The sequence below is a fragment of the Trachurus trachurus genome (genome assembly GCF_905171665.1).
Source record: "Trachurus trachurus genome assembly, chromosome: 1".
In the NCBI taxonomy this organism is placed as follows: Eukaryota; Metazoa; Chordata; class Actinopteri; order Carangiformes; family Carangidae; genus Trachurus; species Trachurus trachurus.
The window spans coordinates 15,848,102-15,870,489 of record NC_139891.1 but is presented as its reverse complement, the minus strand read 5'-3'; the positions used below and the strand labels follow the sequence as shown (position 1 = coordinate 15,870,489).

At 42.7% G+C, this 22,388-nt stretch overlaps 2 protein-coding genes across 2 annotated transcripts in view; one reads left to right on the top strand and one right to left on the bottom strand.

Annotated features, from left to right (window-relative positions):
• Positions 1 to 1,330, bottom strand: part of adgrl3.1 (adhesion G protein-coupled receptor L3.1) — a 108,373-nt gene extending 107,043 nt beyond the window's left edge. Inside the window, exon 1 of the mRNA XM_083971532.1 lies at positions 1,235 to 1,330. The gene's annotated coding sequence lies outside the window, so the exon portion shown is untranslated. The remainder of the gene's footprint in view (positions 1 to 1,234) is intronic.
• A 466-nt stretch (positions 1,331 to 1,796) lies between these two features.
• The window catches only part of LOC310994789 (multiple PDZ domain protein-like), a gene marked incomplete at both ends in the record, with an annotated part of 39,019 nt that continues 18,427 nt past the window's right edge, over positions 1,797 to 22,388 (top strand). The window contains 20 exons of the mRNA XM_083983619.1: positions 1,797 to 1,892; positions 3,126 to 3,219; positions 5,025 to 5,191; positions 6,600 to 6,827; positions 7,146 to 7,214; positions 7,412 to 7,534; positions 8,285 to 8,368; positions 9,206 to 9,313; positions 9,508 to 9,610; positions 9,817 to 9,908; positions 10,330 to 10,543; positions 10,850 to 10,924; positions 11,493 to 11,572; positions 12,349 to 12,495; positions 13,545 to 13,730; positions 13,929 to 14,090; positions 14,506 to 14,715; positions 15,510 to 15,680; positions 17,546 to 17,675; positions 19,758 to 19,956. Of these exons, the coding sequence (XP_083839745.1) occupies positions 1,797 to 1,892; positions 3,126 to 3,219; positions 5,025 to 5,191; positions 6,600 to 6,827; positions 7,146 to 7,214; positions 7,412 to 7,534; positions 8,285 to 8,368; positions 9,206 to 9,313; positions 9,508 to 9,610; positions 9,817 to 9,908; positions 10,330 to 10,543; positions 10,850 to 10,924; positions 11,493 to 11,572; positions 12,349 to 12,495; positions 13,545 to 13,730; positions 13,929 to 14,090; positions 14,506 to 14,715; positions 15,510 to 15,680; positions 17,546 to 17,675; positions 19,758 to 19,956 (2,738 nt within the window). The remainder of the gene's footprint in view (positions 1,893 to 3,125; positions 3,220 to 5,024; positions 5,192 to 6,599; positions 6,828 to 7,145; positions 7,215 to 7,411; positions 7,535 to 8,284; positions 8,369 to 9,205; positions 9,314 to 9,507; positions 9,611 to 9,816; positions 9,909 to 10,329; positions 10,544 to 10,849; positions 10,925 to 11,492; positions 11,573 to 12,348; positions 12,496 to 13,544; positions 13,731 to 13,928; positions 14,091 to 14,505; positions 14,716 to 15,509; positions 15,681 to 17,545; positions 17,676 to 19,757; positions 19,957 to 22,388) is intronic.

The window sequence follows — 22,388 nt, the reverse complement described above, 5'->3', positions numbered from 1 at the left end:
CAACCACTTCAGCCAATAGAGACTATATCCACCCCTTTATGTCATACTGTATATTGAGACTCTCACAAAGAGTTTGCACACAATCTCCTTGCTGAGAGCCATTTGATTGCTGAAGGGCCAATCCACTGCCAGCCAAGCAAGCACAGACACACACGCGCGCGCGCCACGCACACACACAAATGGCCATTGAGGGGTGCTTTATTTTGCCACATATCTTTTTGCAATTATTTGTAGAGCGGACAACTTGTCATCATTGACCATGAAGCCTCAATCACCATCAGCAAGGAGTTGCAAAAAACTGTGAGGCAAAACAAAGGACAGCTTGCTGATCACTAGGCATATACACTGTGCATCCATGGACACACACAACAGAGGCTGGCTGCTGCTTCTCGGTTTAGGTCACTATCAAAGAACTGTAGCAACCTTCAGTAGTTTTCAGTTGCACATCAAGGTCATTTGCAGCCCCACATGTCTCTTCTGTAAATAAGACTCATAGCTCTCACTCTTGAATCCGCATGATTGACGTATCCCGGGGTGCACCGGCCTGCTGGATATACTCCTTTTCTTACAGAGCTGGATTTTCTGTGGATTTCAGGCTGCGGCTGACAACCCAGCACAGCCTTCCCTCCAAACAGGATAACCGCATTCCCATATACTCAAATGACAGCCGCGTAAAATAAGAGAGGGGGCAGAAAAAAAACCTGAGGAGGTGAACACTTTAGTCTATCTGTCATCCATCATGCCAAAGCATGTGATATGTCATTGCGCTCCGCAGTCAAGCAGATACATGCGGCTACAGAATAATAATTATGTATAAACCCATGACCGAAATGCCGTCATGGGATAATGTGATGGCATTGATTATTTGCTGAAGAGGTAATAGGTATGATTGCTTATCACTCGCCCTGTAGCGACATCTCACATCCGAGAGCGACGCCCATCCAGCCGCAAGCCGCTGGACCATCATCTCCACAAATATTTACGCCAACAACTATATTACATTTTATCCCCCCTTGGTCCGTTAAGGGGCCAGTTTCCGAGCCCTTTAAGTCACAATAATCGCAGGCCACATTCCCATGGGCATCCGCGAGAACCAAAGTCAGCGCTGCCGTATAGCTTTCAGAGCAGGTCAGTGACAGACACAGGTTGACATGTAGTCAAGAGGTTTACCAAGCGACGTCTGCACAAATTCAACAGCATCAGTGGAGGAATAAAAAAAAAAGAGGATCCTTACCGTCTCACCAGTCGCAGCGATGCACGCGCATATATATACACATCCAGCGCAGAGAGGAGTCAGGAATAACCTTTTCTGTGCTCTTTCATACAGTCCCCCCTCCTCCTCCTCCTCCTCCTCCACCAGAACGCAGATCTTGGTTAGAAATATATCTTCCCAGTCGATAAATAGCTTGATTTCACTGATTGGCGCCTCGACTCCGGTTCCGTAGTTAATTCTTGCTGCAGCAGAAAGAGGGGAGGGGTGGGGGGGTACGACGACGTGGGTAAACCTGGTGGAAATAAAGCTAAAAAAGCTGTGTGCTTAGTATCCCGATCATCAGGAGGTACCGCGTCCGTCCAAATGCACTAAGACCAGTGGAGTGCTGGAGGAGGACAGGGGAGTATCTCTCTATCCGTCTGTCTGTATCGCTCACCCCCTTTCTCTGCCTTTATCTTTTTGGGTTGTCTTTATGTTCTTACGGACTTCAGCTGAAGTCCACCGGCGCAAGGCGCAGCGGAGCAGAGGTCCGTGGTCAACACACAGAGCGAGAGGGAGAGGGAGAGAGAGAGAGGGGTCAGCAATGACAAACCAATTTGGAGGCGCTGTGGATGCTCGGTGGATCAGAGCGCAGCCCGGCGAGAGGAGCGTTGCGTTGCAGGCGGGCGGGGAGCCGAGGGTGGGTGGAAAGGAAAGGCTGGGGAGAGTGAGCGAGGAGTGGGGAGAGGGAGGAGGGAGGACGGGGGGTGATGATTCCTGCCTGGGGGATGCAGAGAGAGGAAGAGGGAGAGATGAAGTGGGGGTGTCTGGTGGAAAACATGGCACTGGATTTTTGCTCCGAAATCTCTGGACCTAGGGCTCCACCTGCCGTGTGGATACACACAGGGGTTCCCAAAGTTTAGCAGTGTATAGAAGCCGACCATTAAAACACCCACTCTGTGAATTTCACACAGGAAGCCCAAACCAAGCCATGTTATTTAGCTATTGGGATTATTCTTAGACGTGGCTTGATGTATGATTGCATAATTGCAGGCTGACTCCATGGGTGACAAGTGCAATCTGGCCTATGCAGTTGGTACAGTTCCACTCATTATCACACCCTCAGCTAGGTAAAGAGCAGATAAAGTGAAATCACAGTCCTCCTTCAGGCCGCCCGCGACCTCCCGGAATCCATTAAATGTCTTGTTATGGTCCCCGAACCCCAGTTTGGGGTTTTGGAAAGCCGGATATTAAATGAGCAGCATTCAGCCTAAAGCGGTTTGCCTGGTAGGGGTCTACTGAGCAAACTTTTAAGGTCGTGAAGATGACAAATCCAAAGCAGCGCCGAGCTGAAAAGGTTGTATAGGATATGAAAAACGACCAGAATTCAGTCTAAACTGGAAAATTAGCGTTTCAATTAAAACACGTATAAAAACCAAACAATAAATAGCTAATAACCAGGCTGTTTAGTCAAAAGGAATATGCTACCAATTATTTTGTGATTTCCTTGATTTCAGTCTTGGGATATCAATAGGCTAATGTGTAAGAACACATTTTTCTCTGTTTTCTTTTGATTTTGAATAATGTAACAATAGCCTAATTGTCTCATGAGGTTAGTGGGGGGCAGCCATTGGGGACATGCAGAGTTTGTAATTCAGCCTACTCGGCACTAATATTCCTAAGAATTATTCTCAGAGTGCCCCACTGAAACACATTACAGGATTACTGTAGACCAGTTCTTTTTCATTAGGGATGAGCCCTCTGTGCCTGAAGATCAGAGGGTGACATGCGCACTGCACGGAGCGCACAAAAGCCGCGGACACAATGCTGGAAAATAAAGCGCTCAGCTTGCTTCTTGATATCGTGCCGTCTACCAAATAAGCTGTTATGACTTGTCCCATCAGGAAAGTGTCATTCTTGGTTTTCGGTACAGGTGAATCTGCCCTGCGGACCGGTGGAGGCGGAGGACGTGCTGTGCTTGGAACTCAGTGGGGACCTGTTGATAGCCCACCGGCGATGCAATGGAGGTGAGATGAGGCTTTCTGCAAAGAGACTGTCCATGATGTCCGTCTGTTCGTCACAGTATCAGATCCAATGTGCCCCGGACATTTTTTAAAAGACAGATTAACAGATTGTTTTGTAGATTGCATATCAAATTAGATGCTAATGGGCTTGGATAATTAGTGTAAATCATTCATCTGGTTTTTTTTTTTCTATTTCGAAGCAGTAGCCTACACGCATGGCGTTAGTATCAACAGGTATAAGATAAAGATTTCATTAGGCTGCCGTGAAGGGCATATAAGTACTGAGATACCCATCGTGCCTATCAATGGCCTCTAATTAGATTCCAGATGACACGTCGTCATTTTCAGCCCGTCGTTTTGCAAATCAAATCATGTCATTGGTATCGTGTTTTGAAGCAATACAGGCTCCCCCCTCAAGTCAGAATGGTCGGGAGGCCATGTGTCGCTGTTAATTACCATCACCAGCTGATAAAGCCTTTTGGAGAAGATTTAAATCCTGCTAAAGAGCATTAAGGCCATTTGCAAACAAGCATGGCACAAGCCCTGGAAGTGAGGATGTCGAGGTAAAATGAAACATGCTACAGGAGTAAAACAAATATGAGGAGAGGATGTCTGATTAAAAGTTGTTGGGTTTTTTTTTGCCCCACATAATTGCAAGTGTATCAGCAGTGGAAATGTCTTGTCAGTGAAACCTGGCAGTGACACATGTAGTCTACAAACATCCTGTCATATTTCATCACGAGAATGTAAACAGACTGTCTGCATCAGGCCTTGTTGAAGCAAAAAAGGAGAAAAATCTTTTGTGTTTTGTTGTTATTCACGTTGCAGGTGCCAAACAGAGACGAATGACATCTAACTAAGGCAGAAAGTCACAAAGCAAAGCAATTCATCCGAACGATCTGACAGGCAGCGATGGAAATCATGGGTGAGTGAGTTTCAGCGGCTTGTAGATGCAAGGCGCTGTTTCAAGCCAAACATGTTCCAGTAACCTCAGTAAGACTCCCCCCTCCACAGCCATCATCAGAGGCTTACAATTAAGGTGTCAGGCATGGTAGCAACAGCCAGGCGGGAAGGAATACTTACATGTGCAGGTGGTAAAGGACTCACAGTCTGGTCTGTAGTCAAAACTTTGTGGTGAAGAGTTTACAGGGTCTTAACCTTCTGCCACATACAATTACTGCAGCTGTGGCTTGTGCTCATTAGCTGCTGCTCCACTAAATAAACAAGGGCAATATGACCTGACACAAGGTTTCAGTGGGGTTTATTTTGGCTTTTACTTTTCTTTTAGTGAAAGTGTGACTAAATATTTTAAAACTGTATTTTTTATTTTTGCTTGTTGGCCACAAGTAAATCAGAATTTGTTTTTGGAAACTTAATAACTTTGTCAGGGAATTGAGAGGAGAAGAATGTGACAGTATTTTTTATTTTTTAAACACATAATTGAAAGAAGTCACGCTGAGGGTTCAGGGATATATTTTCCGACAAGCGCTCATGTCAACTCAAACCTCCAAAACACAGTTGTTTTCAGTAGCTGTCACACTGTGGATCAGTGCTGACAGCAGCAGCGATTTCAGATTGGAACACAGATGTTGTATTTTAACAAAGTCATTTTGCAGATCCGGAGAAAAAACTCATTTATTTTCTCACCAGTACCTGCTAAGTAAGATATTTCATAGCTTGTTATAAAATGTTCTGGTTCGTGTCATGATTGCCTAGGAGCTGCAGCAAGAAGCAGGAACCAACGCAAAGCCAAACGGGAGAAATCCTGTTACTGTATGACATGAACGATATATACAATTTCTCTGCAGATACTCAGCGTGCCTTGGAGGCTGTGGAGAGACTGCAAGCCAAACTGAAGGAGAGAGGGGAGGCCCCCACACAGGAGAAACTCTGCCTGCTAAGGACCGTCCTGCAGAGCCCCCTTTTCCATCATATACTGAGCTTACAGCAAACTCAGCGGAAGCCCCTGGCGAAGGTACAGCGCGAGCATGACTGTGTAGGTGTTTGGTGTATATTGAATAGTGGGGAAGGAGCCAGAATCATTCCTAAAATACTGAATGCAGGAACCAAACTGGATGAGTAATCAGCTTACCTAAGCTTACCACTAAAGCCCTGAGAAAGAGAGAGAGCGAGGGAGAGCGAGAGAGGGGAAGGGAGAAGTGGCTGTATATCAGGTTGAGGAGTTTACAGAAGTCATCTGTAACATTATCACAAGTCTTGTGCTTGTGTGTGTGTGTGTGTGTGTGTGTGTGTGTGTGTGTGTGTGTGTGTGTGTGTGTGTGTGTGTGTGTGTGTGTGTGTGTGTGTGTGTGTGTGTACATATACACACATATTACATATACATATACATATAAATTATAAATATGTAATAGAGTAGTATGTTGTCGTATAGCATGTATGATACCATCAAGGTATTTAACTTATTTGTCAGTGGCAGGCATCATGGCTTAGTAATTGTCTGTTGTGGTGTGCTGTAATAGGCTAACCCGATAAGCCTCACACATGCTTTACTACATTAGCAATGTGGCATAAGCCTGTAGCTGTTAAGCATCCCTGCACAACAGAAAATATGGCACTGGATCTTGTCAAAGGTGTCTGGAGTTTTATCGGGACAGACACTGACACAGTTTTTATTAGTTCAAGCCTCCTCTCTAAGTTCTCTTACAGCTGTAGTAACCTGAGTGCCTGTCGGTGTGGTGTGAAGTTGCCTATTAGTATTGTGATAGCGTTTCATCTTTTATTCTACGACTGCCGTTTCGACAGGTGTCAAAGTCGGCAGAGTGGAATAGCATGCAGATCAGAAAATAAGCATCCACTCAAACTTCCTTTTAAAGTTTAAAACAGTAAACGTGAAAGACAAGAGGGATCCATTTTGTGGTTATGTGGTATTGAGCAGAAGCCTTTATCTGAGATCCTCATGTTCCTGCTCTTTTATCTTTCCCTCTCAGCTCCTATCTTTCTATATATGTTTTTTTTTCCTTTTGGCTAACACACATTAACCCTCCCCTCCTGCTCTCTATCCCACATCTTTCTTCATTGTCTCAAAATGCTCCTTTCCCATCTTCTTTATCCTTTCTATTTCCCTCCATCACTCCCTCACCCTCATCCCTTTCCTCTCTGTCTCTGTATCTCCTCTCTTCAATTAATGTCTCCAACTCTCTATCAAACCCCTTTGCCATCTCTTTATCCCCGTCATCCATTTTCCTTACAATCTTTCTCCCTCAGTTCCCTTGCATCTTTCAATCCCTCTCCAATTCATCTGTTCGCTCTTGGTCCAACCCAATCCATCTCCCCTACTTCCATCCCCTCCATTTTTACTCTTTTATCGTCTTCTTCTTCTCACCTCTCCATGTGTCTCATCTTTTCATCCTTTGCCCTACCAGGGGAAGGGCGTTTCCAAATCTGTCTCCATGAACTGTGGACCGTGCCAGGGCATGACGGTGGGGCTGAAGCCACTCAGCCACAGCGACTCCTACACATGGGCCGTGGAGAACCGAAGGCCCAGCACTGCCAGATCCTTCCACAGGGATGGCAGCCTCTCCTCCTTGGGCTCACAGGACCTGTCCTTCTCAGACATTTACCAGGGCAACTCCATTCACACTGAGTCACAGGTATGTAAAAAAAAAAAAAAAAAAACATCATAAAAGAAAGATAATATGGGAGGAGGTCAGTAATAGGGCAATTTATTTTTAAAGCACTCAGATAGATAAGCTAAGCAAATTATTTTCTATCTTTGTATTGTAAAATATAACACATCACCATTCGAAATGTCACATTTTACCTATGAGAATATTACATTCCTGTATAAATCTCAAGCGCAGCTGGATATCACATTATCTGAGGGTTTCAGCTGATCATAAGAGGTTGCTCAGCTAACTCAATGTCATTCGAGGTTTGCTTTTATTTTACACATGACATTTATTTTTTAGTACTGCACTCCCCCTCGAATCTCCCGCACCATGTCGATGGGGAGAAACCTGTCAGCTATTGCTCACGAGGTACAGTGATGGTACATGTGAGGTGTTGCCGTAGAGTTAAATGTGTCTTTGTGGATGTAGAAAAACAAGGGTATCAAGCGTATTTGGCATGTCAGCTAGTTGATGCTTTTTATTTTACCTGTTTAATTACAATAGATTTTTCTTGTCCTTCCCCCCTTTCTTCTTTCTCCCTTTTCTTCTGACCTCTGCCACATCAGAGGCGCCATGTGGAGATGATTGAGCTGACCAATGATGGGAAGGGGCTTGGCTTTGGCATCATAGGCGGGCGGAGTACAGGAGTCATGGTCAAGACCATCCTTCCTGGAGGAGCTGCAGGCCGGGTAAATCCACCTGCCAGTCGGTCAAAGAAATATGTTGACATATTTTAAATACGTTTATTCAGTCTCTTATGATATCAGTACCACCAATATGTTTGTTTGTAAAACATGTTAAAGAGGAGCTTTGCAGGATTTTGACTTTAGCTATGCTTAGTTTTTCCCTTAATTAAACAGTTTTGGAGTAATTGTGATGGTTAAATAAATGACTTGTAACTTGTTATGACAGAGAATGAAGGCTTTCTGCCTTCCCCGTAGCATCTCTTGGCCCAAAACCAACCTTGCAAGATCAGTGCCCTTTGACCTGGTGTCCCAGCTCTTTTCGCTGCAGCATTACGACACAAACGTGCCTTGTCATGTCTTGTTCATGACTACACAAATATACACGTTGTAATTTCATATATGATATATAACGTTATCCACCACTCCATGGATTGCTTTCTCACTGGCTTCATTGAAAACAAATGCACATGGCCAGGAGGAGGGTTAGCAAAATAACCAGACCTGCATAGTTCCCCTTTAAATTTAGAGCTAGCCTACAGCCAAGCATTTCTTTTACAAGCTAAGTTATTTGTAAGTTTTGATTTCTCTGCATCACTAATATTAGTATTAATAGCTGTTTCATTTGTTTTTACTGGTCTGGCCCTCCTGAGATCAAATTGCACTTTATGTGTCCCTTGAACTAGAATGAGTTTGACGCCAGTTAAACATTTCAACAAAGCTTCTAACTGTTTTTGTTGTAATTGGGCTCTCCAGGACAAGCGCCTGCATAGCGCTGATCAGATCCTGCGCATCGGAGATGTAGATCTGGCGGGCATGAACAGCGAACAAGTGGCACAGGTGATGCTTCATTTCTTCTGCTTTTATCTACCAGATGTCTATTACTGAAATGATAAAGCTTTATATAATAGACAATAATGGATATATCTAACTGGCCCAGTCAGATACTGTTATCTAATGGTAGTCCTGTTTGAGACTCACTCATCCACTTCATAGAAGATAGTTGTAGATTGTTCCAAACAATCTATATCCACAGAGACTTCCCTTAGGTTACTGCTGTTTGAATGAAAGAAGGAAAGAATATTTACCAGACAAACTAAATCAAAACAGTCAGTCCCACACTCTCTCTGATATACAGTAGTTTATTTTCTTTTAACATTTGTAAGAAAGCAGCACAAACATCTTCAACTCTTACAGTAGTTGCCCCTAAGGTTGTTTTTTTCAGTGTGGAATGAGGTCATTGTTGTCCCGCGTGGTAATTTGGGGCAAAACAGCCACTTTGGCCACAGTTATAACCAACCATGAACATGTAGGCCTACTTTCCTCTCTCTGGCCTCGGTAGGAATGAGCTTATTGTGATTAGCATAAGAACAAATGAGTCAAAGAAGGTGGCATACAAGTAAACTTGTTGGAAAGAAATTTGAGATTTATCAACTTTTTGGGTTTTTACCAGGGAAAGGCCTCAAGTATGAAGACTGATTGGCTGGTGGTCTATGTTTAAGTTGTCCCATTTACATTAAACATCAGTGCAGATCTGCTCCTTTTTCTACTTTATGCCACACTGTCCTTCCAGGGCAGCTGTCTTTTAACATATTTTTCATTTCATATCATTTATTTATTTATTTTCTTTGTCACACACTCATTTCTCACCCTTTCACAAATGACCACCTGGTCCAGGTGCTGCGAAATGCTGGTAGCAAGGTGAAACTGCTCATTGCCAGGGATGTTACCAAGGACAACCACCTTTCCTCTCCTGTCCTCAGCCAGGAAAGCTTGGATGGCAAGGTGTGTGCGTGCACATGTGTGTGTGTGTGTGTGTGTGTGTGTGTGTGTGTGTGTGTGTGTGTGTGTGTGTGTGTGTGTGTGTGTGTGTGTATGTGTACAAAATCAAATAATAGGCTAATCAGAGACACTGAATGAATACAGTACTCTTTAAAACCCAAATGAGCATAAGATTTTCCATCTGTGCCCTTTTCTAGCTCAATGACCTGAAAGATGACTACGAGTTCAGTGTGCAGTTCACTAAAAACAGCCGGGGCCTGGGATTCACCATCGCTAGCTACATAGGTGACCTAAACTCAGGTAATAGTATCTCCTAAGTTTGTAACTCTGTGACAAATGAGCCAATTATCATTACTCCCAGCTAAATTGATGGAGGGAAACTGAGGAAATAATAAAATTATAAAGAATACCTCCTTAATGGAAGTCATTATTGATGATGTTTGAGTTTAGAGCTACATTTACATAATCAATGCTAATTTTGCTTTAATTTATCTTGCCCTTCTCAGTCTACAGCGCCGGCGTGATAGTCAAGAGCATAGTTAAAGGCAGCACTGTTGATCAAGATGGACGCATCCACATTGGAGACATCATTCTATCCGTGAGTTCCACTAAAAACATAACAGATAGCTTTTTTATTGTGCTCCCTGAAGACAAATACCCTGTTGTCTCAAACATAGTCTCTGCTGAACCTTAACGATTTCAGCATCCTGAAATCTGCACGGTTTGCAACTTTTAGTAGTCCCATACACACCAATTAAGGTATTTTTCAGCTGATGAAGGGGAATTGTTCTAGTTTTACTTTTACTTCCATCCATCTCTTCATCATCTCCCACTTTTGCCTATTCTTTCCATCGCTCTCTGTTTTTATTTTTGATTACTATTGATTTCTTTTTGCGTTTTCCCATTTAATTCACCCTCACTTGTCGTACCGCCATACCATCCTTCTGTCCGCTTCTGTCTGCATCGTACATTCACCTTCATCCCAGCTCTTTTCTTTGCTCCTTGCTCCCCTCCCACAGGTGGATGGGGTGAGCCTGCAGGGCTGCAGTGAGCAGAGGGCCATGGAGGTGCTGAGAAGGACAGGTCCTCTGGTCAGACTGAGGTTGCTGAGGAAGGCCGTCCGTCTGAGTCATATCCTGCCCCCAGTGCCGCCCCTGCAGCCTCTCCGACACTCCCACAGCTTCCATGAAGGCAATCCCTACAGAGTGGGCCTCAACAAGATTCAAGAGACAGGTGCTTTGTGTTGAGAGAGGCAAACATTTTAGCTGAGTTGTATCGTGAGGGGATTGGTTTTGAAGTAACTGAGCAAATGTTGACTTGATTTGATTTGTTTGCACAAATATAATCTGACACTTTCCAATATCTGCTCAAATTAGGACTAAACATATTTTGAAGCTTCTTTGGGCTGTTGATGCAATTTGCTACCTCTGCCGGGTTGTTATCTCTCAAAAGCTAACTGCGGACATGCACACATCTTTTCAACTCAAGTGTGTTTGAATCCCTGCATGTATGCTAAAATATGTTTCCCCCGTCTCTCAGGAATCTGCTCCCTGCGTGAAATCTCCCGGCGTGCAGCGTACGCCAGCAGACGACCCCAACATGATTCCAGGAACGGTAAGCACCCCTTCCCATACTGCACTGCAGTCTGGAACTGGATCATGGGACTTAGTCTGATATGCTAATTGGGCTCTGGGAGCAGCGATGTGGCAGCGAAGCATGCTCTTTGATGGGAGTCTATTTATAGTGTTGTGCAGTCATGTGTTTATCCAACTCATTCAACTCATTCCAGATGATTTGTCTCTCACCCCGCCTGCATATATGGCTTTATTTAGGGAAGGATTTTGGGGCTTGATTGGCGAGCACAGTCAAATAAGCCCTGATTGCTGTAAGGCTTTAATAGATGAACGAGAAAACATTAGTTTGCCAAAAAAAATCATAAGATGGTGGGTGTGAATATGCATGCCTGGGTGCCTGCAGTGTTTGTGTGTGCCTGCCATGAGGATAATTCTGCTGTTGTCTCTGTATAACCGATCACAGATGAGGTGATGCTTTCATCACCTCTTCTTTATTGACTGAATAATTTAGGCAAGGTACAATATGAAGGATGAGATTGTGTGTTTGACACTGGTTGCATTATCTGTGTGTGGGATATGTGGCCATGGTCTTTGTATGTGTTCTTCAGGCGTGAAGTTGACACCAGCTGAGGAGGAGGACCTGAGGAGGAGGTGGCAGCATGCAGTCGGACCCAGATATGAAGTTATTGTATGTTTCTATGTAATTAAGATAATCATTAAATAGAAACTAGAATTAAAACCTAATGTTTGTAGACAAGTTTCAAATAACATCCCTGTTCATACAGAATCATAAAAAAATATTAATACTAATCATTTGCGTGAAATGTTGTCATAATTGCCATGTGGAGTAATGGCTAACAAGAGTTCTGAGAGGTCACACATACTAAACTTGACCATTGACATTTGATTGTACTAAATCTGAAGAGGTTCCCTCAAGGAATTGTAGAAATCGCCTTTAAAATGCCCAAACTGCATTTTGCAAGGGCATGGTGACCTTGACCTTTGACCACCAAAATTCAATCAGTTCATCCTTAGGTCATAGTGAATGCATGTGTCAAATTTGATAAAGTTGCGTCACAATGTTACTGAGATAATGTCTCCCAGAGAATGGGACAGACGCCCATATAGTCAGACAGACGCATAAACAACATACCTCAAGCTCTAGTTGTTGCCAGTATGGAGGTAAAACACATAAGTATTGTAAAAATATACTATATATACGTACATATATATATATATATATATATATATATATATATATATATATATATATATATATATATATATATATATATATATATATATATATATATATATATATATATATACATATATATATACACACACACAGTATATACCCATTTAGGAAAGAAACACCCATTTCATAATATATAAAATACTCACTACACGATTTGCTTCACTTCCTTTGTTCCCCATCACTCAACTTTCACATCACCCCTTTAGGTGTGTCAGCTGGAGCGTTTCAGCGAGACAAGTGGTTTGGGCATCAGTCTGGAGGCTCGGGCAGGACATCATTACCTGTGCTCCATCTTACCTGAGGGCCCAGTTGGCCAAAGCGACAGGATCCTCACTGGAGACCAGATATTGGAGGTAACCGTCTGATGCTGATCCTGTCAGCCAACTCCTCTGCCTCTCATGCTTTATCTGTCTAATGGAGATATGATCTGTGTGGGGCTGATTATTTTGCTACATCTGGGGGATATAAAAGGAGGACTAATGAAAAGCTTCCCTCACGGATTATCTCTGGTTCACAGTGCCATAGTTACTCTCATGTTTCCAGCTTTCATTTAAGTGGTTAGCAGCAATAGCCTGTTCTTTGCGATGCCCTCCGAGCCACCGCCTGATGTAGGTGGCATATTGCACTTTGAATATCTATTTGTATATCCGATTAAGAACTATAAGACAACAAACATCCATTTTTTCACTTACGGTGTACAGTATGGAATAGTATATAGCATAGTTTTGGCTCCTTTCAACACATACAATTTCAAGTGCACGATGCAACTTTTTCCCCTAAGGCAGCAAAAAAAACTATAACAAGGTGGGTGTGAGTGTGCCTGCCTCTGTGCATTTGTGCCTGTACTGTAGGGGGAGAGCTTGCCCTCCTCCCCCTCCACCGGGCAAGTTCACGCACCCACACGTATCACTCATCATGATGAGCAGTTTCATAAAAGCTTCGACAATCTACAGTAGCTCAACTTTGTCATACAGAACACAGACGCCGGCTCGTGTCTTGCCTGCATTGGGAGTTTGCAAGCCAATATGTGTGTTACTGCTCAGCCCTTTGATGGCATCAGTGTGGCGAGGCCCATGTTCATCTCCACTCTAAATGAGCCACATTCAGTTCAGATACTGCTTTCAGCTTTGATTGTTCTTGCTGTGACTTCATGTACTGTGGCCACTAATTGCTCCTCGATTTACCGAAACTGAAATATCATTAAAATGTCATATTTAAAGACTGTGTTGTAGATTTAGTCATGGGTGCAATATACACACAGACGCAGTGGCAATTTGAGCCAGACACAAACAGACAATAATCACCAAAACCAGACCACAGGGTTTAATCTCTACAAGTATGACTCAGCCACTTTTCTTTTCTATATCTTTATTAATATGTGTATAATTTATCTTCCTGGCAGGTGAATGGGGTCCCTCTCATTGGGGAGACACATAAAGAGGTGGTCAATATTCTTAAGGAGCTGCCGGTGCATGTGTGCTTGGTTTGTTCTCGCATCGTACCCCCCTCACTTCCCAACAGTGACGAGGAAGACGAGGATGACACCCACCTCACCCTTAAAGAACTGCTGGCCGAGTTCAACGACAAGGTGAAGGCACACACTGAGGAAAGGATGAATGGGGGGATTAAGTTTTAGTGTGTAAATCCTTTTCCTCAAGACAATATAAACAACATTAGAAGTTTTATATATGAATGTTAAATGACATTGGGAGATGCAGATGACATGCTGCTCTGTTCTTTTCAATCTCCTCATCTGCGCCTTGTCTCTCCTTTGTGCTCATCCCAGTTGGATCAGGGCTGTGTCATTCCTCGTCCTACGGCGGAGGACATCACCAAGCGTGGCGTGCCCCCCATGTCACCTCCTCTGGCCATGTGGGAGAGGGAGGCTCAGGTGGTTGAGCTGGAGAAAGGCGAGTCGGGACTGGGCTTCAGTATCCTGGACTACCAGGTCAGAGACATGCCCCTGAGCCTTTCTACAAATAGAACAGACTGGAATAGGCTGCAGTATGAGAATATCAGTGTCGGGCTGGATGGGGTGAACAGAGGTGGACATCTTTATTCTACGGGGAGAAGTCTTGTATTCTACATACAGTATTCATAAGATAAACTGACTGAATTGTGTGCTGACGGCTTCTGTTTGAAATTTTAGACTAAAAACACAGAGTTTGGCAGAGACTTTTTTTAAAGAAATAGTTTATATAGATCTCTTCTTGAGATCACACAGTCCATTTTCCTTTCTTATTAATATGTCTCTTTTATCCTGATGTTTACCTGCATAATTTCTTGTTTGAATTTATGTAGCTAACTTCTCACAACATTTCCAACTAAACCCTCCTTTTTCAATCTTATGTCTAACTCCATAGGACCCAGAAGATGCCACTAAGACAGTTCTGGTAATCCGGTCCCTGGTGCCTGGAGGTGTAGCAGATAGAGATGGTCGGCTGCTACCTGGTGACCGACTCATGTTTGTTAATGAAACTGACCTGGAAGGCTCCAGCCTGGATTATGCTGTGCACGTCCTCAAATCCACCGGCTATGGCCCTGTCCACATCGGTGTTGCCAAACCCCTGCCAGTATGTGAAGATGATTAAATTAGTAGTATTTGATTTGATATCTGTCAGCTGAGGGATTCGAGGGGAGAGATGGGGAATGACATTAAATAAAGGTCCCTGTCTGTATATATACTGGGGACACTGCAGCTCACAGACTACCAGGACAAACTAAGATTTCATCAAGTAAGAAGCATATTTTAAAATTAGTTTTTGGACACATTAGTAAAATTTACTTTAATAGCAGAGACATAAAAAATCAGCATAACATGGAGTGCATATTAATATTTTGTATCAATGAAATAACCAGACAATAGTGTCTAATTAGGCATATCTAGAAAATTAAACAAAGTAATGGTAAATGCTCATTAACAAATTTATTCCATCACAGTACAATTTATTATCATATTCACATCTGTCATTATCATAGGCTACAACATGTATGCAATCCATAAAAACACAATTAATATTTCCACATTTACATAAATGTGTCAGTGGACTGTTTCTTTTTGTTTTTTTCTTGGGAGCACTGTATTTCTTCTCCTTTTTGTTTTGGACTGTGGCTTAGTAACAAGGTACAGAGAATCCAGTTACAGGCCGTCTGAATTTTTAATGCAGCTGAGGGATGAACACAATGCTCGACCACAGTACAGATGGAGAGAGAGGGGGGAGAAGAGTAGAGGGTGTCTAATTTACAGTCACCTTCCTTAGCCTGCTTGCTTCCGTGTAAATTTGCTCAACTTCGAAGCACATATTCGATTTTTGGTTTCCAGGCTAATTTCAACTTTTTTTTAATACGCTTTTTTTTATTCCCTCAGCTGGAACTGTGCGGCGGCTTAACGCCCATCTCAGAGAGGAGCACGCGGGCTTCCTGCGATGACACTGACAGCCATACTCAGGTCAGCCTGCTAGCTGAGGCAGCTGATGCTAGCACCATCACTTTCAACTCTGAGGACAACAGCTTCATCCAGCCATATTACACAACAACGGTATGTCACAACAACACAACATTTCCACCAGGCACAAAATACTATTAATGGCATTGGTCAGTTCTTTGGACCTACTTTCTGCTCCCTTTTATTTTTTGCTTTTGAGGATGGTTCCCTTTACCCTCCTGTGGTTTAAGGCACTATTTGTGTCTTATGTTTGGCCTAACAACCACACCATCATAAGAATTTGTGCTATAACTGGCAACAGGCTTTTGTTTTTTACTGTGTTTACTGTGTGCAGAATATAGATCCAAAGAAATGTCATAATTGTCCAAATGTATAGGTTTAAAATGTGTAATTTGGTCCATAAACCTTTGTTGATCAATATAATTTTGATGCTCAAGGCTCAGCAGGCAATATATTTGCAGTGACACTTTGAATCTTGAAGTCCATTGCTCATTACCATGCAAACCCGAGATTCTGTGGGTAGCCATTTTAGCTGCTTCAAAGGAGATTACCAGGACGGTGTGTGTTCTCTCTGTTCACGTTCTATAATGGGGAGCTTAGAGCCGCCGGCTGTATCAGTATCACTGGGTCAGGTATAGAGAAAGTGCTCAGTGTCAAAGACTTGTTCCTCCATTGTGGCCTCAACTCAATCCCATTGAGGCAGCCTTTTGTACTTGGTTTTGCTTAATTACCAACAATTGCCTCTCAATGAAAAGTGCTTACTGCTCACACGACACTGCACCTGGTCTAACACAAGGACATTCAATTTTCCCCCCACTTCCTCTCATACACACACACACACACACACACAAATGCACACACATGCACATACAGACTCAGAGCAGCAAGTGTCAGAGTGTTCTCATCAAAGACAGGCTTGTTGCAAAGGTAGCTTCAGAAATTCAGAGCTGCTTGTACTTTCTGTGAAGGTTCAAAGAAGATTTCCTTGTTGCCCTTCTTCTTTGTGAAGTGCCCGAGGGGACCAAAGAAGTCTACCCTCCTGCATGTTTTACATCTCAGAATTATTCCAAAGGTCTTCATCCTGGGAGTTAATCGTTGTTTGATTTTTTTTTTTTTTTTCTTATACAGATAGTTTTTAAAAGTTTATTACTTCTATGTCATGCGCGCCAAAGCCTATGATGTGGGAAATCTGCAGTTGTCCACCATTATTGCTGCTCCTATACCTATTTATTTTGTTTACCAGACTCCACCCTTGACTTTTTACTAATGGTAGCATCTCTTTGGAGGGCAGTGTCAGTCAGTGGGTTGGTGAGTGCATTATCTGGCCCAGGCTGAAATATCTCCATAGTGAATGAATTGACCATAAATTTTGTTAAACATTCGTGGTCAACAAAGGATGACTCCTACTGACTTTGGGGATCCTCAGATTTTTCTTCCAGTGCCACCTTGAGTTTAATATTTGAGGCTCAGACTCAACATGAAATATCACCTTTCTAAGGATCTTTTTGTTCCCTAGATAATAAGCCCCCATGTTTTTTTCCTCCAGCATCTCAAGTGTGTCAGAGTTCTCCCTTACTCACTCAAATCGTAACATCTACTCAATAGATTGCCACTGGATTTGGTACAAACATTTGTCATCCTCTGAGGATAAATTGCAATATTAAATCTTTTGGCTCTACTAGTAGCACCATCAAAGTTATGTTTGTCCAGTATTGGTACTTTGGTTTCTGACCAGATACCTGCAAAAGTTCTACAGCATGTGTCATCCTTACTTACAGTAATGTTTACTGATACATTAGCATATTAGCATGCTAAAATAAGATGGTAAACATGCTCAGCGTTATGTCTGCGGAACAACAACCCCACTGTGCCTCTGTGAAACTTTTACTGTTTGGGTGTTTTCCTTGCGCCACCTTTACGCTTGTGCTCACTCGCTCCCTCTATTGTCTCTCTCTTAGGAAAACCAGCTGCGTAACCGCTTCATCATCATGGAGGACGACGATAGACAGCAAGTCCCGCCTCCACCTCCGCCTCCCCGTACCAGCTTTGAGAGGAAAATCACTGTTGTCCGGGGCAACCGTAGCCTTGGTATGTTCTCCGTCTTTCTCATGGTGATGATTTCTTGGTGTGTGTACGTCACTGGCATGGCAATGATGACGCTAATAAGCGGCGGTGATGACGACTGCCCTGAAGAAGAGTGGTGAAGTGGTGTCCTCCTCGTACCTGAGAGGCCAGATAATCACTGTGTTTGTTGTCTAGTCAGGAAGAGAGTAGTACTGGAGTGTGTCAACGTTCAAAATAATGTAAAATGACATAAGTACGAGTGAAACCCAGGAGCATTAAATTTGAATGTTGATCTAATGCTCCAGTGTTGACAACACGCTCGGTCTTTATTGCTCCATGACTAAGTCCAGTGTTTAGGGAGCAAACAACAAGGTGTAGCTGAGAGCACTCTTGCACTTTCATCTAAGGGCTCTATGCAAAACATACGGAAACAAATTCATTTACATTGCGGAAACATGCTCCAATAAGGCATCACACTGCTTGTGTGTGTGTATGTGTGTGTGTGTGTGTGTGTGTGTGTGTGTGTGTATGACTGTCTGTGCAGGTGTGTGAATGTTTGAAATTATGTTTATTTTTATAGGTAGAGGAAATCAAGGTCATAAGCAAAAGCCTGTGTCACTGCATTCTTTGGTTTTCATCTGTTTAACATGTTGTAGCTTGTATTGCTGAGGTGTTAACATAGCCTAGTTTTCTGGAAATCCAAATGTGGAGGGTTTACAGATTTTCTATGATTTTGGTTTTATTCATTTTAAATATATTTGAAGCAAAAGCTTCAACATGGGCAGAGTTACCATCTACGTATACTGTATCTGTAAGGCTTGAATATTGGGGATTTTTTTTAATGAGCAATTGTATTGTAGTACAAGATTAATTTGTACTACTTTACCTTCTTCCAATGATTAGGTGCCATGTACATTTCTATCCATTACATAACTTAATGCCCAGTTTTGGAGATGAGACATGTACTGTATTTACAGTGAAAGGTTGGTATGCACTACAATGATGAAGTATGGCTTTCAGAGCAGGTTGTCAAAGGAAAGGAAGGTTTGATAGACTTATATGAGGTCTTTTTTCTTGCCTTGCTCATCTAACACCATGAATATAAACAGCCTAATTAGAAGTCTTTGTATGTTCTTGAATGGTGTGAAACTGTTGCACTTAAAGTTTATAGTATCCAAATGATGTTTTGTTGAGGTCAAAACAAATTGATTTTCATATAGATGTGGGATTTCGCCACAAATTATCATTAACATTTTTGCAACATAGTTTGTTATAGAATAATGTATTTTCATGTTGTGTCCTAGTAATTCAGCACATTTGGATTGATTTGAATGAGACATTCAACATAATCCTCTCATGTTTTTGAACTGTGTGTCTTCTGTTTGTCCTGTCAGCGTCAGTAGCTGTGTCTCCAGTTGATTGTATTCCAGGCACTATGATTGTATTGTAATTTGAATGTAATACCAAAAAACAATAAACTATTTATTTGATCAAGAATAAGCACAAAGTCATTTCTTTGACCAACTTCAAATTATGAACGACCATAGTGTTGTGGATGTGCGTAGTTGAAATAGAAACGTTGTGCGCAGGCGCTGTAGGCCAAACCACACACACGCACACACTCACACACACTCTCTAGCCTTCCCTCTCTGCAGTGTGTGCATGAGGAGCACGTGTGATGCCTGATCTACCTGCCACTGCCTGTTTGCGTTAATGAAGTGTTTGTGTAATCGGCCTAGCGTCCAATTTGATAATGCCAAACTTAGGTGTTTGTACGACTGGCATGTGTTACCCTTCCAGTCACCTGTGCCCTATGCCCTGTGTGGGTGTGAGTGTGTGTGTGTGTGTCCGTGCACGTAATGTGAGTGTGACTGTGAGGGATGATGCTGTGCAAATGTCAAGCATGTGTAGCCATGTTTGTGTGATAATCTGCCTAGTGTCTGTCTTGATTATGCTGATTATGCCACTGTCAGGTGTTTGTTTGGGGCGGCTGTGTGTCTGTCTGGCATGAATTCAAAGCAGCCTTAGCCAACCCTCCACTCACCTGTGCTTATGTGTGTGTCTGTGCGTGTGTGTGTGTGTGTGTGTGTGCATGCGTGTTGGCAGGGATGTCGGTGAGTGCAATCAAGGACGGCTCAGGCATGCTGGTGCGCAGTGTGGTCCAGGGGGGCTCTGTTAGCCAGGATGGCAGGCTGGGGGTGGGGGACGCCATCTTGGCCATCAACGGAGAACCTACCTCCAACCTGACCAACGCCAAGGCCAGGGCCTTGCTCCGCAGACACTCTGTCATAGGGCCAGAAATGAGGTGAGGAGCCATTCACAGTCCAACATCATTACAAAACATGGACGGTCTCGTTCTGCACTGAAATATGAACATGGTCCTTTAATGTTACATCATGGCGTAGCTCACTCATCACAGCTCATAAGGGCATTTTGAAGTTTTCTCACTCTGCATCATTGAACTCCCTCTGGATCTCCTGTTCGCAGTGATCCTCAGTAAGAATCCATACGCCCCATGTGGCTGGATGTGCACCACTGTGTGCGTCATCCTCTTTATTGTCGCTCAAGTGCCACTTGGAACTTCACAGTTTAATTGCTGAAGACCTTTGGCTCTGATGCACAGCTCATCATCACACAGAACAGATATAGCACTAAATGTTCAAGTATTTCTTAATGTGGCAGGTTTGGTTTCAGCACAAAAAAAAACTTTCAACTCATATTTTAAAGAAAGTTTTTTATTGTACGTAGTGACACTTTTAGATGTGATGTTACTACAGTATCCTCTCTGCAATGGTCAGAGTCGGATTTACATGATTAAATTGCATAATTGATAAGAATGATACATCGAATAAATGTCATATGTCATACGAATAAATCAGTGATGGACTTGCACCAAAAAGAGGCCCTGGCATTTTTGACAGAGAGAGGCCACACACACTTTATATATATGTAGCAGTGATCATAATGATGATGAGAAAAGAAAATGCATTGATCACCAAAATTGCACACTAATAGGAGGAATTGAACCCAGACTGGGACAAAGTTTTTGATTATAGGGGGAGCTGCCCTACCAGGTGAACTACACACTACTCCTGATTCCCTACATTATTGTGTCTTTAGTCTTTTAGAGTTGGCCGGCCGTAAACCGGCCACATCAACACGGCTGCATCTTCATGCGGCCACCTCGGTCGCGTATTCAGGCAGCCACCTTGCGGCCGCATCATAACACGGCCGTTGTTGCATTTGCCCATATTGCCCTATGGCCCAGTCTGTCACTGAACGAAATGGATGAGCGGGGAGGTGAACTCAATCACACTCTGTATGCATTTACACACCCCTTAGGAAGAGTCTAATCAGGTATGACTTGTTTAATTGAATGTCTCTTTAATTGCTTAAGCTAAGCAGACAAAAATGGCTTACAAAGAAATCTACGCCACTACACACAAAAATGAAGTAGTTTCCAAAATTATTAATTCAAAGTCATCCATTCATAATCTGGCCTGTTTATATTCCCCTATATTTCATATTTAGTGCCCTGCATTTATTTGTGACAAAGTTTCCTCTTTGGAGAAGCCAGTCTTGATGCAATATTTAAAAAACTATCAATAAGCCATCACAGGGAGTTAACTGCTTTCAAAAGAAGCTGAAAGAACAGTTTAGATTGGCCATGGTTCGTAATACCAACCTGTTACGCACTCACAAGTAATAGTAGGGATTTAACACTCATTTCCAGCTGTGCCACAGATGTGCTGCATCACTAGAGGCAGATGGCTTGAATTTTAAAGATCCATTTTCAATAAGATAATAACATACATGTGAAATTGTCCTTTTATATGTATGTAAAGTACTTGTATACAACTACTTAAGTGCTGTACCTTTAAAGTGCTGTCGCTGTCTCACAAACATCAGTTTATAATTATAATGTCGCTGATGTTGTGATTCCTAAATGCTACATACAATCATTATCTTGATTTATAAATTCTTGGGTTGTATAAAACATCTGCATCTGGAAAATGGGTTTCATGGACAGATACATTTTGAGAAACCTTAAGTTATGAAACAAAAACAACTCCCTGCATTGATCTCAGCATTTAAAGAGGATGTGTGTGTGTGTGTTGTAGATATACAAAACAAAATTCCAGTCAGTTCTTTCGCATTGTTATTTATATTACATTCATATACACTTTCCCTCATGTCATAGTTCAAACACGTCTTTGCTTCAGAGAGAGAAAGGCAGACTGAGTAGTTGAGAGAGAATGTAGAAAGCTCCTTTGGGAATGCAGAGAACAATCAACCACTGTGGAAAAAAAGTAATTGAATACTGCTCACATTTTCTAGATCTACCCATGCAGATCTTGACGGTCTGTGTGACTCGAATGAGTGAGTATATGTCCACCCATAATTATAAGCATGTGCCGTCCGCAGTCACGAAACATGACTTTCACTGCATCATCACCTATGAATGATCTTGTCTCACTTTGGATCCCCATTACCACCTTGTTTTTTGACGCCGCAGTCATAGTTGACTGAGGCGCCACAGTCGTGTTAAATTAGATTAGATGATGAAATTTTAAAGATTGCCTGAGGGGAAATTGGGTAAATTATTACTTGTTCTAACATCAGCAGTTATGGCTGCACATTGACAATGCTTGTTTGGCTGACTGGAGCTGTGCCCCACCTCCACCACCCTGCTGCCTTGCAAAACACCCACTCACTCTCTTTTCAGCCTCTTTCAGT